Genomic DNA, 17632 nt, shown 5'->3' with positions numbered 1-17632 from the left:
TTTACCACTGTTTTCTACACTCTCTCATACAGTTACTTCCTTTATAGTTTTCTAATAAGTTAAATAAATCAGCTATCACTTTCTTTTTCTTAAACAAACCATGATTCAGGCCGCTCCCAAAATTTTGTCACGTGTAATCCTTTCATTCATTAGGGCTTTGTCTATGTATGGGACAAGGCCCTAAAGTTATGTCCTCTGAGACAGTCCGCCGGTTAAATATTGACGAATTTATTTTTTTGCTGCGCCAGCCAATACACAGGATAGATAAGACTCTTATCCAAGGTGGCTATCTCAGAATAATACACAGTAATAAAATTTCAAACTCTAATCTAACTGTTCTCACTTCTCTTTGTTTTACATGCAGTCGTGGCCTGAAAGATTAAACTACCTTCATATGTAGGTTCGTTAGTAATTTTATGAGTGGTATTTGAATTCATAAAATAGGCTGGATTCAGGCAGATGATACAAAACATATTTATTAAGGCTTAAGAGATATACATGAAAATTATAAAGTACATGATTAACTTAAGCACCTTCCTAGCAAAATTCTGATAACAATACTAACGCTATAATGCATAAATCATAACTTGGACCATAGAGTTCTTATAAACATACAATTTTCCAGCTTAAATTATCTTATCATCAGTCACCAAGGTCACTAATCATCTCTCACAATATATCAAAGTTATTTCACATACAGATCCTTTCTAGGGAAACATTCTTCCAAACAGGGACAGGTTACTGCCAAATGCGATAATCACTAAAGTTCTCTACAACTTCTCCATTCATAAATTAACCTACAGAGTTCACTCATATCTTTAATTGGAAATCAGATACTTTAACATTCTACGTTACCATCCCAGGGAATGACTTTCTGTTCTGTCTTCAGCCTTGTCTGGACATCAAGGCACCTTTGTGAGCTACCGTTCTTCGGGTCACTTATGATAGCAGCACGATCAGGTTCTCCGAGTCGATGACGCGATGTGCCATTCTGGTCTTTCTCTGGAACCGCAGGAACACATCTATATCATCGGTCACTCAATATAACTTAGCTATTCTGTTATGAAGAGATAGCTAGCTCTGCCTCGCAAACCTCGATAAGCCTTTCATGACTTTTATGGCCGACCCGGAATCATCCCATTGGCAGAGGTAGAGAGCCAACGTCCAAGAGTGCAGGAACAAAAAAAGCCTCGTGTGGGGGGAGCTTGACCCTTATATTTTCCTTCTCTTTCTCGGAGATTCTTGTGCTTAATTATGTTGATTACCGCATGGTACTCATTCACTTGTGCGTGGCATTCTTCCGAGAATGCGTTCTAGCTTCGCTTTCCTTATAAATTCTCCTTCCCTCAGGCCATACGTTGTACTGGACGGTTAAAGTGTGACCCTTGGACTTTAGCTTACACTCAACTTGCTTTCACACAATACATTGAATGGGATACTCTAATTAAACAATAACCTTAAATAAATTCCTTCATTTGACTCTGTACCAAATGGGTTAAGTCACACATTTCTTAGACTAGACATTTCTTCAGTTTTGCCTTAAATTATAATGTACATTTCAATTTCTATGCAAAACACAACATTCTCTGCCTACAATTGAAAGTAGTTGTTCCTGATATACTTTAAATTTTTTTATTTTCAATTTTCGATTATTCAGGACACAACACAGTAATACATCTCCTAGGAGCTGTGTTTTACATTATGGGAAAATACTAAGAACAGTGATCGGAGCTTACTCCACCCTTACTACGATTCGAGGTGTTGGCTTACGCTTGGACTCGCCGATCTTTATGTAGTTTTCTATATTTGGCATGAAACTCTTAGATTAGGTTTCCTATTTTTCTTATCCTTGAGTTTCTTATTCGGCTAAGAAATAATGTGGTATTCAATATCCACTTAATTTTGAATAATTTGCTTTGCTGAAGTGAAGCCTGGTGGTTCTTATTTCAGTAACTGTATATGTTATTGTTTTATCTTTTTTTTTTCAGTACTTTTGTGTGATTTTTATATTGTTCCTTGTAATGAAATCCCAAATTACTTTACAGCCTTTGCGTACATTTTTCTTTGTAATTAACCATTAAGATTACTAGCAACATGTTCTTTTACAAACCATATTTTTCATTCAGAATTATGGTGGTGGAATGAGACCTCCAAGCAGTACAATAGGACCTAGTGGACCTACAATGCCACCTATGTCCATGTAAGTATATAAAAGAAAATTCCTTTCTCTCTCTCTCTCTCTCTCTGCATGGTATCTTTACTTATTTCTGTATTTACAAAGTGCAACCTTGCAACAGTTGTGTGCAGAACAAATATTTCAGCTACTTAGGCACAATTTTAGTAAATTGGTAAATTAACTATGGTATCTGTTAATTGGCATCTCACTTTCCCGCCACAACTATTTTATTTGGGGAACGAGATGAATAAATTAGCATGGAATAAGAAAGATTTCTGAAAACACTATAAGCCAGCAATATATTGCTAGTTTAATGTTTTGCAAAATAAAATAGGATAGGTTTCCAGCAAGAGGAACCGTTACTTTGTTGTTAAAAGAAGTGTTGAAAATAAAATAGGATAGATAGGTTTCCAGCAAGAAGAACCATTGTTGTTAAAAAAAAAATATAAGAAGTATTGTTAAAAGAAAGGCAACAGTGCAAGAGTTGAAAGAAAGATAATACCAACCAAGTGGTAGAAGATGAGAAGAATGATGGATGAGTATCTGTTGGGAGAAATTGCAGAGGACAAAGTTTGAGCTTGATTGTAGCTGGAAAAGCATTTAGTTAAGTGGTAATAAGGAGATTATTGTATGATGTTTTTATAGACAAGGGCATGCTTGATGAATGCATGATGAAATTGTGTTTGCCTAGTGCCTAGATTAAAGATGTTAGAATGCATCAAGTGGAATGATTTCAGAGGTGAATAGTATGGGATGTGACAGTATGTGTAAGAGAATTATAGACATTCCTCTCTCATTGTAGACAGAGAGAGAGAGAGTTGCCAAGGTACGATGAATGAGGGAAAAAAATGGGGGGGGGGCATGTAAATGCATAGGTTGGGTAAGATAAATGGATTCAGTGTTAGTTATCTGGAAAAAGTTTTGTTCAGTGAGAGAAGTACAAAATCAGGGAAATTAGGGCTATAAGGAGGATGCAGACAGCATTGAGCACGGGAAGTATGAGAAAGAACGAAGAATGCTGAATGTAAGTTGTCAGATCTCAAATATGAATGTGACCATCGTTACAAGTTGTAAGGATACTTACTGACTCCAGGGGATGTTGCATTTAATATGTGGTAAAGACAGAAACATCTAGAACAAACAAGGAAGAATTTTTATCATTTTTGGCCAAGTTAGCTTGACTTGGCCAAAAATTATAATCAATCATATAAAATCCTTTAAATAATTTAAATATTTCTATCATATCTCCCCCCCATTTTTTTCCTGTCAACTATCTTTTGCAATCTGCAAATCCGCAATCTGTCCTTATAGGGTACATTGCATAGACTACTCACTATCTTGGTCGCTTGCTTCTAGATTAGGGTTCCCATTCGTCCCTTTTTCGCAGGACAGTCCCATTTTTCATAAAAATGTCCCTAGTTAATTCCAAAAAGTCCCACTTTTTTAAGTATCATTCAGGAAAAAATGGATAAACGGATTTTATCTCATTTTTAGTACCAATTTCTATTACAATGTTGATAATAATAAATTTTATTTATTTATTATATATAAAAATAATCATTAGTATTATAAATAATATAACTAACTAATAATAACTAATAGTAACTAATGCTGATGTTCTTTTTTCCCATGCTTCTGTTATAACAGTATCTTACTTGATCAATACTTTGCATGTTATCATTTTTATCATTTTCTACCCCCCGAAACATAAGTGATAATATTAACATAATATAAACATAAGTGATTAATGATAATATTAGAAGAGAATTTCCTTTCATTAAAGGTGTAGATGAAAATGTGGAATGTACTTTATGTAACTGTAAATTTTGCATTTCGCATGGTAGTCGGTCAGATGTAGTCAACCATGTGAAAACGAAAGAACATAAAGCTGCTGTTCGAAGTAAGGCTTCCAACTACAATATAAATAATTTTTTAATTGTGAAAACCAAGAGTGAAAGGGAAAAAGAGTTATCACTGGCAGCGCAGGAAGTAACCTTCGCGTATCACACAGCGGTTCATAACCACAACTTTAATTCCATGGACTGCACAACAACCATCGTGAAAAAAAATTTCAACGATAAATTCAAGTGTTCGCAAACAAAGTGCAAGGCAATAATAACCAGTGTTATTGCGCCATTAACGACAAAGCAGATTGAGGAAGAGCTAAAAGAAGTTTGTTTTATATCAATACTAATTGATTCATTAAACCACTTTGACATGATTTTAGTGCCTCTGGTCATTAGATACTATCATCCAGAAAAAGGTGTGAAGGTGAATGCATTGGAGTTAGTTAATTTAGGTGGTGAAACTTCAGAACTTTTATTTCCTTATGTGTTGGAATTGTTACAGAAGTTAGATCTCCTGTAAAAAGTTATTGCTATATTATCAGATAAAACAAATACAAACTTTGGTGGAAAGAGGAGAAAGGGAAAGGATAATCTGTACTTCAAAATGAAAGAAAACACTGTGAACAATTTAATTGGAATTGGTTGCCCTGTACATGTGATACATAATGCTGTGCAGACTGCTTCTGATTGCTTTACCTATCGATCTTCAATTAATAATTAACAAGATTTATCAGCATTTCCACATATATTGTGTATGAGTTGAGGAACAAATCATTTTGTGAATTCACAAACACAGAGTATAAAACTGTTTTTGGTAGCAGCAAGACAAGATGGCTCTCTCTTTTGTCTGCAATCCTTGGAGTTATTGACATGTTCCCTTCACTGACATTGAAGTCATATTTTCTTTCTATTTACAAATGTCCTATCAGTCTCCAACATTTCTTTGAAAATCCACTTTCAATTACACTCCTGCATTTCCTTGCCAGCCAGTTAAAAACCTTTTATGATACCATTAAATGTATTGAAAAGCAAGATATAACAGTAATTGAAGTGAAGGATGAAACAAACAAACTGGTGAAAAGTTAAATTCTAGGAAGGCAGAAAAGTTTCTTACAACTACTGGGAGAAAACAGTTGCAAGAATTAGAAAAAGGACACATAACAGTTGAAAAGTTTGAAAGCTATGCAGTAGATTTCTACTGCACCTGTATTGAATATATTTAGGAGTGGTGTACACCATTTGAAGGGGAAAGGATCCTGTGACTTGGAAGAACATACAAGAAAGCTACATATTCATGCTGACAGTGTCACCAAGTTTTACTGTGAATGAAGAGGACTTATTTGATGAGTTTGTATGTGTGAAAAAATATTGTGAAAGCAAATTTGAAGTGTGGAGTGAACAGAAGGATCAAAGTGTTAGTGATAAATGGTGTGAAATGTTTGCTCATTTTACAAAGCAGGGTAAATTCTAGGAGCATGCCTAGTTAGTTTTTGTTTAGCACTGCCAGGTACTAATGCAGTTGTTGAACGTGTTTTTTCATTAATAAATGCACTCTGGACAGATGAAAAAAATGGACTTAAAATTAAGACAGTAAAAGCTTGAATCATTGTAAAGACATATTTTAAGAATTTCTCTTGTGCTGAGTTCTATGATCAAATATCAGAAGAAAAAAAAATTCTTGAACAGGTCCATATATCCGATAAATATTTTTCTAATTAAATATGCTTGTGATTAATAATCCTTTTTTAAAGTAGATTTAATGTTAATGTATGTTTATAGCATTATTTAATTTAAAGTGCAACATATATAATAGTTTTATTTTTGGTTTTCTTAATTTTTAACATGTCCCGTTTTTTTACAAAATGTCCCAGGTTTTTTAAGTAAAAATTTCAGAATGCCCCAGATTTTGGTAACCCTATTCTAGATCCTCTCCACCACTTCATCATCTCCAAGAAGCCCAGGTGACCAGACCTGAACACAGTATTTCAGATGTGGTTGTATTAAGGCTTTATAAAGAGGAATGATAACTTCCTTATCTGTGCTTGTTAGTGTGTTCTTCAATAACCAAGTAATCCTGTGAGCTGCCCTGGCTACTTTAGCAATATGCCCTGAAAACTTCAACTCTCTGTCTACTGCTATCCCCAAATCCCTGGCTTCATCCGTTTCCTGGAGTATAGTTCACTCAATGTGGTACACAGCTTATGATCTTTGTATTCCAAAATGCGTAACTTTACACTTTTCCACTTTAAACTGATATCCATTATGTTTTGCCCATACTGTCAGCCCATTCACATCATCCTGTAAGCTCTCTAAATCACCTTCATTAACTATTATCCTGCCCAACTTTGCATCATCAGTAAACAACTGAATGTTTCCCCTTCAAATTATTTCCGAAATTATTTATGTACAAATTAAACAGCAGTGGTCCAAGCACAGAGCCCTGTGGCACACTACTAGTTACCTACCTTCTCCTGTATTCTGCTCCTCCAGTTGATACTTTTTAATATCCATATCACCAGTTTCATATCCATCCCATTTGTTGCAGTTTGCTTAATAGAGTTCCATGTGGTTTCCTGTCAAACACTTTTGCAAAACCAGCAGTATCATTGTATAGCCATTCCCTTTATCCAACTTAGCTATCACCTATTATAAAAAGTAAATAGATTACTAAAGCATGACCGACCTACCCTTCACAAAGGCATACTGTCCCTTATAAAGTATCATATTCTTATCTGCCCATTCCTGAATTCTCTTTTTGATCAACTTTTCAGTACTTTTACCACCACACCTGAGATACTGATTAGACTTGCAAAATGTATATCATCCAAGTGAAGGTTTTGTTATGACAGGGACTGGTGTGAGAACAGAGGTTTATGAATTAGAGGTACTTAGGATGCAAAAACAACTGTGGGACTAGATGGGATATTGGCTCGAATTTTAAAAGAATGTGCAGGGGGACTGGCAATGCCATTGACTAGGCTGTTTAATTTAAGCCTCAGCTCTGGCAAAGTCCCAAGAGAGAGAGTGGAAGGAAGGCAAAATAATTCCTTTGCATAAAGGAGGATCTGTCTGTTGTAGCAAATTATAGACCAGTCAGTATCTCAGGTGTGGTGGTAAAAGTACTGAATATTTGATCAAAAAGAAAATCCAGGAATTCAAGACCCAGTTTGCTACTCAGTAGCTCAACAATTTCGTCTGCCTCTGTTATGTCTCTACCATCTGCACTCATTAAAGTTACCCTTCCATAGTCATTCTTCCTCCTACTTGCCACATAACAAAAAAGCTGTTTGGGATTTTCTTTTGCCTCCAGATAATTTCTTCTCATAATCTGATTTTTGCCTTCCTTACCATGCTGCTCACCTTTCTAGCCTGATCCCTTTACGGTTTATGGGTTAGCTGGTCATCTTTCTCCTGGTGTACCCTCCACATTTTCTTTTTTGCAGTAAATACTTAATGATACTACTCATCCATCTGACTTCTACCTGATTTATCCTCCTGACACTTGGATATATAGTGTGGTATTGCTTACTCCAGATATCCCTTTACTATCCTCCATTCACTCTGAACATACTACCCTTGCAGAACTTTATGCTATGGTACTTCTTCAAGCTGTCTCCTAACTGTATCATAATCAACTGCCTTATAGTTCCACATATACCCTTTCTTAACTGGACCACATGTTTTGCTACCTCCCAAGTCAAGAACACATGATCATTTTCCCCAAGTAGGAGGCAATGTAGCTACCAACACTCTCATATCCCGAATCCTCTTTCATAGTTTGTTTCAAGCAATTATTTCCCAGTATGTGTATAGATTCCTTTCCTTCCAGGCATGTGATCTTATAGGAATAGGAAATAGTCACATGGGGGGCAAGTCTGGTGAATAGGGTTTGGTGAGGCAGACATTGAAAGACCACTTGTGTTTCACCTTTTTTGAGGTACTTGATAAGGATTACACCATCCATATCCCAAAAGACAATGGCAAGAACCTTCCCTGCTGACTTGTGTGTTCAGAATTTCTTTGGCCGTGGAGAACATTTGTGTTTCCACTCCATTGACTGTTGTTTGGTCTCTGGATCATAGTGAAGAAGCCATGTTTTACCATCAGTCACAATAATACAAGTCAAAAAATTTGCACCTAATTTCTCAAAATGACCCAAAATCCCTTGAGATGACAGCACATATTCTGTCTTTTGGTGAGCATTCAAACATTTAAACCCACTTTGCTGAGAGCTTCTGCATGTCCAGATGTTGATGGACAATGACCCCAACTCATTCCCTGGATATTCCCAGAGTCTTTGCAATGTTTTTAGGTAGTATTCTTCTATCATCAAGGATCATGGCATCAATGTTTTCAAATGTGATCACTGTGGAAGGTCTTCCTGACATGGGGGCTTCTGTTGTCTCAGGATATCCAGTTTTTAACTTGGCCACCCATCTCGCAGTTGGTGGATATGCTGGGCACAGTCCCCTCAAGTCTCACACAAAGTTTTGGTGAATCTCAGTTGTGGAATTTTCTTGCAGCACGAAAAACTTGATGACAGCTTGCACCTCTGTGTCTTTGAATTTCTTCAAAAACCTCTGACATGTCTTCTTATAACAAATTTTTACAATTCAATGAAACATGGTGGTTAAAGGATTTTAAAATATGTTTTTTTTCTTGTGGTTATATCAGTTACTTTAATATCATTTTTGTTCTAGGTGTTTATCAGAACTTTTCAGCCCCCCCCCCCCATAATTGAATTGGCTTGTCATCTTCCCCCTTATTAGGAATTATATTGAAACTAGAGTTAAACAACTAGGTCAGGAACATTACTAATTTTCTTCCACATTCCTTTAGTACCTGTATTGATATCCCATGCAGTCCCTCTCTCTTGTGTTTACATAAAACTCTTGCAATATCTTGAATACCTGTGCCTCATCTACCTTTATCTTTTCCTCTAATTCCACTTTGGCTTCTTGAATGTGTACCTTACTAAAGTGGTTACTCAATAACTTAGCTATTTCCTGTGCTTACTGCTCTTTATATTATTTAGGATCAATTTTCCTTTATTTGCCATTTAGTGAAAAGAATTTCCTCTGCCTGTTTAAATAGCTTCTTTGGATTGTCTTATTTTGTCTTCCTCAGAGTGGCTGTCACTCTCCTGGCCTGTTTTTTATACCTCGCTCGGGTTATCACGTTTCTCCCAGTATTGTTTCTATAACATTTTCTTTGCATTCAACTCTTGCTTTAAACTTTTGTTCATTCATTTATCTTCCCTGTGATTTCTTCTTCTGACTCCAGTGATGCAGTTAGTTAAAACTTTCTTCATACATCTGACATACTTCATACAACCTCAGACCTGGTTTACTTGTTACATTCTATTGCTATAGGATCTCCTCTTGTCAGCTAGATTTTGTTCATGCCAGAATACCTCATATTTATTTCTAATTCTTCTAGCATTCATGAATATGCATGACATGCACCACCAGTCTTGTAGAATATTCAAGCAAGTCTTAAACCCGTTCAAATTAGCAGTCCAAATTGATTCCTCAACTGAATTTCCTTCCCCACAGTTATTATCTTTTCTGTCTGACAAAACTAGTCCTGCTGTTCTCATTCTCATCCCTTTCATACTGTCTGTTCTCTCTCTCTATCATAAACACAATATTCTTTTTTTTAAGGTTACATGGTGATCAGCATTCATATTTATGAATTGAGGGACGCAAAACTCACATGTTGAAAAGATTATTTTACTGATTAATAATAAAATAATAACTTAACGTTTAGACCCCTGTATTGAGGTCATCATTAGAAGGATACATGTGTATAAGAACCAAGCTACATGCTGTTGCACTCTATACAGGTAAATTACATCTACGTTGTTAACTAATCTTTTTTCTTAGCCTGCCCTCTAGTGATAAAAAAAAAAACCACAATAAACTCTGCTGAAGTACTAAGATTCTTCTGGAATTATACAGTTCATATTGTTATATTACAATTATCTTCTGGATTTGTACAGTAAGGTTGCTATTGAATGTTCAGGAGCAAAAAAAAAACACTTCACCAAGTCTTCTTGTATTGAGATTTTTCTTTGTGGTTGCTATGAAGGTTGCAAATGGGTCCCTCCACATTCTTGGAATGGTTAGACCATCATTTTTATTCAGATTCAGATCATGTTTGAGCATTTCACATGCTTTCTTGAACTTCCTTAATTAGCGGAAATTCAAGGAAGCATGTGAAAGGCTCAAACATGACCCGAATCTGAATAAAAATGATGGTTTAACCATTCCAAGAATGTGGAGGGACCCATCTGCAACCTTCATAGCAACCACAAAGAAAAATCTCAATACAAGAAGACTTGGTGAAGTGTTTTTTTTTTCCTGAACATTCAATAGCAACCTTACTGTACAAATCCAGAAGATAATCGTAATATAACAATATGAACTGTATAATTCCAGAAGAATCTTAGTACTTTAGCAGAGTTTTTTTTTTTTTTTTTTTAAATCACTAGATGACAGGCTAAGAAAAAAGATTAGTTAACAACGTAGATGTAATTTACCTGCATAGAGTGCAACAGCATGTAGCTTGGTTCTTATACACATGTATCCTTCTAATGATGACCTCAATACAGGGGTCTAAACGTCAAGTTATTATTTTATTAATAATCAGTAAAATAATCTTTTCAACACGTGTGTTTTGTGTCCCTAAATTCATAAATATGAATAAACACAATATTGATCACTCACTTTACTCATCCAAGCTCTCATGCAACTTTCCCAGCATATCTAGTATCCTTGACCATGTTTGCTTCTTCACTACATAACAATTTGTTTCTCCAGTCTCCTGATACTAAATCCATTCGAGTGCTTTTTCCTGAAAAGAGAAATTCTTCCTCTTCTTATCAAAATCTCACCCCACACATCAACATATTACATACCATTTTCCTACACAGTCTACTCAGTGAATTGTTTTCGTATCTTGTGACTTCCCTTGACTTGGACATATTTGCAAATGTGTCCATTATACTGTGTGTGTGTGTGTGTGTGTGTGTGTGTGTGTGTGTGTGTGTGTGTGTGTGTGTGTGTGTGTGTGTGTGTGAGAGAGAGAGAGAGAGAGAGAGAGAGAGAGAGAGAGAGAGACCCTACCAGGAGGTAATTTATTCCTACATGCTCCATTGCATACAATGCTTATATTACATGTAGCTTACAAGTACTGATTAACATTTGTTTTTGTATCAGTATTCATATTTATATTTTTATATATCCATATATTAACACCATATAATTCACACAGTACTTTATGTTAGATTACAAACACTGGAAGTTGATCTTATTGGCAAATTTAATTAATTCTAAGTAATACTTTTCGATAAGTCTGTTTTGATACTGGCCATTTGTCTCCAGAAGTGATGACATGTTGCATTAGGGGCATCCGGATGGAGTCCAGTAGCTGATAGTTGTAGAGTATGTGGTCAACAGTCTGTTGAAGGTGTGGACTACAAGTGCATGATGGCGATTCCAGGATATGGAATCTGTGTAGGTAGTGTCTTAGTTTTCCATGTCCCGTTAGTAGTGTGGTTAAACCTAGAGAAATGGCATGTCTTTTCAGCCGGACTCTGCTTCTGATGCTTGGCAAGAATTCTTTTGTTGTTGATCCGTTTTTTGATGTCTTCCATTCTTCTTCCCACAAGTCTAGACTTTTCTCTTCTGCAAGTTTTTTTATAGCAGATTTTGATTAATTTTGGTAACTTGTTTCTAGCCATTCGTTTCTAGCTGCTTCTTTAGCCAGCTGATCTGCTTTCTCGTTTCCTGCTACCCTAGTATGCGCGTTCACCAAGCAGAACTTGATTTCCCATCCCTCTAGAGTGAGATTCCGAACCAGATTTCTTACCTGTTCTATTAATGCTATATGGTTGGTTGGTTTTTTATACCGTCTATGGTGCTTTTACTATCACTATAAATTGTTGCTGTCTTTTGATGAGAGGTGTCAAGTTCTAATTCCTGGAGATATGCAAGTGACTGAACTATAGCAAGTTGTTCTGCTTGGTTGTTGGAACAGAGAGGATGCAGCCTAGAGCAGAATTCTTGTATAATGGACTGTCTGTTGTATGCAATGAAAGAACAAGCGACGTTCCCTTCGGTTTTGCTTCCGTCAGTCAGTGTATATTTGAAAATCATCGCTTTCAGAGCTTTCCTTCTCCTTAATATATGTTCTCTTTGCTGGGTTAGGCCACCTACTGTAGTGAAGCGGGCATTCATAGTAATTGGGATCGATGTTATAACTTTCATTATATCTTCTGGAAGTGACGTCATATACAAGAGATAATTCTTGTATTTTCAGGCAGATCGGTGTTAGAGCTGCAATAACGCAAGCTGCATCGAAAGATGTTGTTCTGTTTTCTTTAATTATACATATGGCTATAAGACGTTGAACTCTGTTTAGTTTTTGTCGGTTTATCTTTGATTTTAGTGTATGTTTCCAGGCAGGTGCAGCATCAGATATCAGTGGTAGTATAGCACTGGTATATATTGTTTTCAGCGCTCGTTGGCCTAATCCCCACTGAATCCTTGCCGACTTAGCTAGGAGGTTTACTACTTGTAAGCGTTTTTTCGGCAACATATGAGATGTGCTTATTGAAGATAAATTTTTCATCTATTATCACTCCTAGGTATTTTAACTCACTGGCTACCTCAAGAACTTCTCCGTTTAAGAAGACTGTTACGGGTTGTTTTGATTTTTTGCGTGAGATGTGGAGCACTTTAGACTTGGTGCTATTAAAAGTAACTTTTTTCTTGCGTGCCCACTCTGTAATTTTAAAGAGTTCTTCGTTGGCCATTACTTCTAACTGTAAGCCACCATGTCCCCAAATCATTATCATCGGCCAAGGCTATGACTTTTGTTTCAGTAGTGAAAGGAAGTCTTAATAGCGAGTCGTACTGGATGTTCTAGAAACCTGGCCCACAGCAGGAACCTTGCGGACAGCCTCGTTTGACTTTTTTCATTAAGTTGTGGTTTTTAATGTCATAGTTGCTCTTCTGTCTGAAAAATAATTTTTTGTAAGGTAGAGTAAGTTTTTAGGGCATTATAAATCTATTAATTGATTGATTATGGCTGGCCACCACACAGCATCGAAGGCTCCTTGTACATTAAGTGAGATCAGTAGCACGTCTTTTTTTTTGCTGTAGACTGTCTTCTGTGAACTCTTTAACTTCCATAATTGCATCTACTGTGCTGGACTGAGGTCTGAATGGGTATTGATTGCTGCTTAATAGGTTTCTTGAGTAGACATAGTACATTATTCGGTTTATTAGAAGTTTTTCTAAGTACCTTACCAGCAACGTTTATGAGAACTGATTGGTCTGTATTTGTTAATTTCCTCGGATGTTTCTTTTCCTGGTTTGATTATAGGTATAATTTTTGAGTGTTTCCATATTGAAGGAAATCATCTTCTTTTTAGGCATTTGTTGTAAACTGTTGTTATGAATTCGGGGAATTTGAGAAACGCTGTTAGGAGTATATCGCTGCTTATTCCTTCTTCTCCAAGAGTTTTTCTTGGATCGATTGATCTTAATACTGACTTGATTTCATTAGTTGCAAATGAGTCGTCGTCAGGAAAGTGTATATCTGTTTCATTCTTTGTAAGTTTTGTGGATTTCTTCATCTGTTGATTCATTGTCATCGGGAATAAACTTCTCTATCATAATAGCTGCAGTTTCTGCTTAGTTTTTAGTGTAGATGCCGTCTATTTTCTTGATAGTTGATAGTATAGGTGTTGTCTTGTTCTTGCTCTGCTAATTTATATATACAATTCCAAGGATTTGATACGGTTGAAACTGCACAAAATTTTTTCCATGATTCTGTTTTTGCATTTGTAATTTTGAACTGTTAGCTGTATTTGGTTTTATAGTAGTTCTGTCTTCTGCTCTCTCTTAAATCTTGGTAATTGTATGTTCTTTGGTATAGTCATCTGACTGCGTTGACACGTTTTCTTAGGACTGTTAGTTCGTCTTTCCACCAAGGTACTGATTTTCTTCCATCTATGTTTAGCTTCTTGGTTGTTCTGAGTGTTTGGTTGCTGGATTTTATCAGACCTGATTTATTTATTTATGCTACATGAAAACTGATAAGTGAAAAGTACAATCACAATTTCCAGAAACAAATGATGAAAATTTTAACATATAAAAGTTCATTACATAAAAGGTACAACCTGCTTTCTAAGTCTTTCCTTTTTTAAAAAAAATATAAAGCAAAAGTAACTTGTCATAATTAAGCCAGGGACAAATTATCGTCCTGCTGCACCAAGTATGACAAGGCTGCATGTTCTCCCAACACTTCACAACATAAAAGTAGCTGTATCCGAGGTTTAAGTAGAGAGCAGTTGTGTCTTGTGTGAGAAAACTTGATCCATTAGAGGAGGCCCATTTTACACTGTATCATCATCTTCTAACATGAGGAGGAGTTCTGCTGATACTATGACGAGAACTATGAGAGTAACGTCTTCGTGGTGAGACGGGACCGTGGTCTTCTGTTTCCTCCATAACCACCGCCACCACCATGCCAACTACAGGTCAAGGTCCAGGCTGGAAAGTCAATTCAAGGCCTCATCCGTCACCTTGTGGATGTCCTGTAGGCCACTACAGTGAAATTGGCACCTTTGGCAGTCTTACACAATATGAGTAATCGTCTGAGCCACAGGAGAACAGTCACAATAAGGATGATCTGACAGTCCCCATTTATGTAGAAGATAACCACATCTGCCCTGACTAGTTCTGATCCTGTTTATGGATGAGAGTTGTACAGTAGGTGTCCTCCTGCGATGAGTCTTCGGACTCCTTGGAGGTGTCACGAATAATAATATGCAGCATGATGAATAAACCACGTGACTGCGGGGATTTCCGGGATGTCACAATAGGGGGTCTACCAGTAAATATCCACTTACTGGTAGACACCATATTTGATCATCTTACTGATGATCAAATTGATGAATTGTTAACAACAAATGAGTCGGCCGAGTTAAGTGAATTGCATACTTCAGATGAAGAAGATCCTGGTGATTCTACATAAATTAATGTGTATAATTTGCATAATCAAGTGGATACCCCTTGATTATGCAAATTTTATAAAACACTATTATTGATATATCCAGACAGCATCATACATTAGAATGTATGATGCTGTCTGGACTTACGTCAGTAAGAATTTTAATTGATTTTATTTATAAATTTTTTGCAAAATTAATTCAGCACATGGGACAATGTCAGTAGCATATAGAGTCAGCAGTTAAAGGGTTAATAGTCAGCTAGCCAGGGTGGATGACATATTTGAACACTTTGTGCTTTTCATCCATGTTTTGATCTACAGTCATGTTGGTAGTAGGGTGGTTAATTTTCTTATGGAAGAGTCCACAGATAAGCCCATTCTTTCTTCTTTTAAATTTCATTTCTCTAAAATGACCATCCACATCAGAATGTAACAAATCGTTTGTCATGAAATATGAAGCTAGGAATTTATTTGTTTCTAAAAACAAAAAAATTTCATTACTGGAATCACTACATACCGTTGTGGATGTAATCCAAGCAGTTCAGATTGTTGCTTAGATAAATTCAGATATCTAACAAGATTGACTCATTACTTCTGTTCAATCCATTGAGTTTTGTTGACAACCTCAGATACTTTTATTTGATGACAATGAAATCCTTTCACATTAGAATAGGAAGTTCATCTTTTTCTGTTTCCAGTATTGACAGGAAGTACACTTACACCATTCCACCATATCACAATATTTTGCAGTGCTGATTGAAAAGGCTGGAAATAAAGCATTGGAATGCTGGTCTTATCTCAGATTTCAAGTTCAAATATCAAATCCATGTTAATCATAATCTTTTGATTCACTCCAAATCATTGGTATCATAAAAACCGTAGACGGATCTTTTTCCTGAATCCATTGGTTCAAATTAACATTCAGCAGTAATGAGGATCCCAACTTTTTTTCTTTGCCCTCCCTACTTCACACCCAAATAAAAAAAATTATGTAGTCCTCGTAATTCGAATGATGTTTATGTAGAGCTCTGATGGTTCTCATCAATCTAAAAGGAATCTAATCTTTAGAGGTACCTGTGGCATAATAAATTAATAACTTAACATGTATAATACCAACAGTAATAACTTTAATGAATTAAAGGTACAAATATTTCGTACTGAAAGTAACAGTACATCATCAGTGTAGAACAAACAGTTAAAGGAATGGAATACAAAGTACAGAACAGTCGGTGGATCACCAATTAAATTGCAACCATCAATGAAATAATTATCTTTAAAGGATTATTTAATATTATTTTAATTAATCTTCTGGCATGCGGCAACAATTTAATTGGTGATCCACCGACTGTTCCCACATATTTTCCCATCAACAAAATTTCTCACTTTTTGCCATCTACAAAAGACAAACTGGCACCTCTATCATTGGCTGGTGTTTACCAGATACCATGTGAATGTAACTTATCATACTTTGGACAAACAGGCCATTCTGTAGAAAAAAGAATGAAGAAACATCAGTATTATATCGAATACATGAAACCTCATAAGTCTGGTCTAGTGCAACATAGCATTGATACTAATCATAATATCCAGTGGGATAAAGCTTGTCTGCTCCTCAGATGCAGGTTTAAATATGAACACCTTTTTAAAGAAAGTTGCGAAGACATTTTGCATCAACCGAATTTGAATCGAAATGACTGTCTCTCTCTCTCTCTCTCCCAAAAGTTTGGGATATTCTTATCTTATGCAACCATCAATGAAATAATTATCTTTAAAGAATTATTTAATATTATTTTAATTAATCTTCTGGTGTGTGGCAACAATTTAATTGGTGATCCACCGACTGTTCTGTACTTTGTATTCCATTCCTTTAACTGTTTGTTCTACACTGATGATGTACTGTTACTTTCAGTACGAAATATTTGTACCTTTAATTCATTAAAGTTATTACTGTTGGTTTTATACGTGTTGTTAAGTTATTAATCTAAAAGGAAATAAAGCTAAATTATTTCAGAGGAATTTTTCTACTAAGTGTTCCAGGTAAAATTTATGTAAATATGCATACTTGAAAAGAGGTTGACAAATATTGTTGAAGAAAAACTTGAAGAACAAGCTGAGTTTGGGTCAAATAGAGGTTTATAAGATCAGATTTTCACTTTACAACAATTAGTTCAGAAATGATAGGAATATGACAAGGATCTGTACTTTAAGTTTTGTAGATCTGAAAAAGATAAGACATATGACAAGGTGCCCAGAGAAAAGCTTTTCAAAGCACTTAAGTTATATGGGGTAAATTGAACATTATTCAGGGCAATACATAGTCTATATTTAAGTTATAAGCCAGCATTTAGAAGGGAATACAGGAAGATGGTTTGATTTATAAAATCAGGTGTAAGACAAGGATGCTCATTATCTCCATTCTTATTCATCATCTATATGGATCACATTATGAAAGAAAGTGGTCAAGCCTGATATTAGAATTGGCAATGTCAAATTTAGCTTTTTTTTTTTTTTTTGCAGATGTTGTATCCTAAACACATCTAGTGCAAGTCTCCAGGATTCACTAACTAAATCGAATAACAGCTGTAAC

The 17632-nt window shown here is 35.8% G+C and overlaps 1 protein-coding gene across 5 annotated transcripts in view; it reads left to right on the top strand.

The window, feature by feature from the left end:
• The window catches only part of LOC150108648 (single-stranded DNA-binding protein 3-like), a 511764-nt gene that overhangs the window by 309476 nt on the left and 184656 nt on the right, over positions 1 to 17632 (top strand). For all 5 annotated transcript variants that reach the window (XM_090416121.1, XM_090416119.1, XM_090416120.1 and 2 more), the window contains one exon: positions 2127 to 2200. In XM_090416121.1, the coding sequence (XP_090272247.1) occupies positions 2127 to 2200 (74 nt within the window). The remainder of the gene's footprint in view (positions 1 to 2126; positions 2201 to 17632) is intronic.

Source organism: Typopeltis vanoorti, chromosome 3 (genome assembly GCF_054136105.1).
Source record: "Typopeltis vanoorti isolate ZY-2024b chromosome 3, IOZ_Tvanoo_1.0, whole genome shotgun sequence".
In the NCBI taxonomy this organism is placed as follows: Eukaryota; Metazoa; Arthropoda; class Arachnida; order Uropygi; family Thelyphonidae; genus Typopeltis; species Typopeltis vanoorti.
The sequence above is the reverse complement of the archived record's forward strand: the minus strand, read 5'-3'. Positions and strand labels throughout refer to the sequence as shown.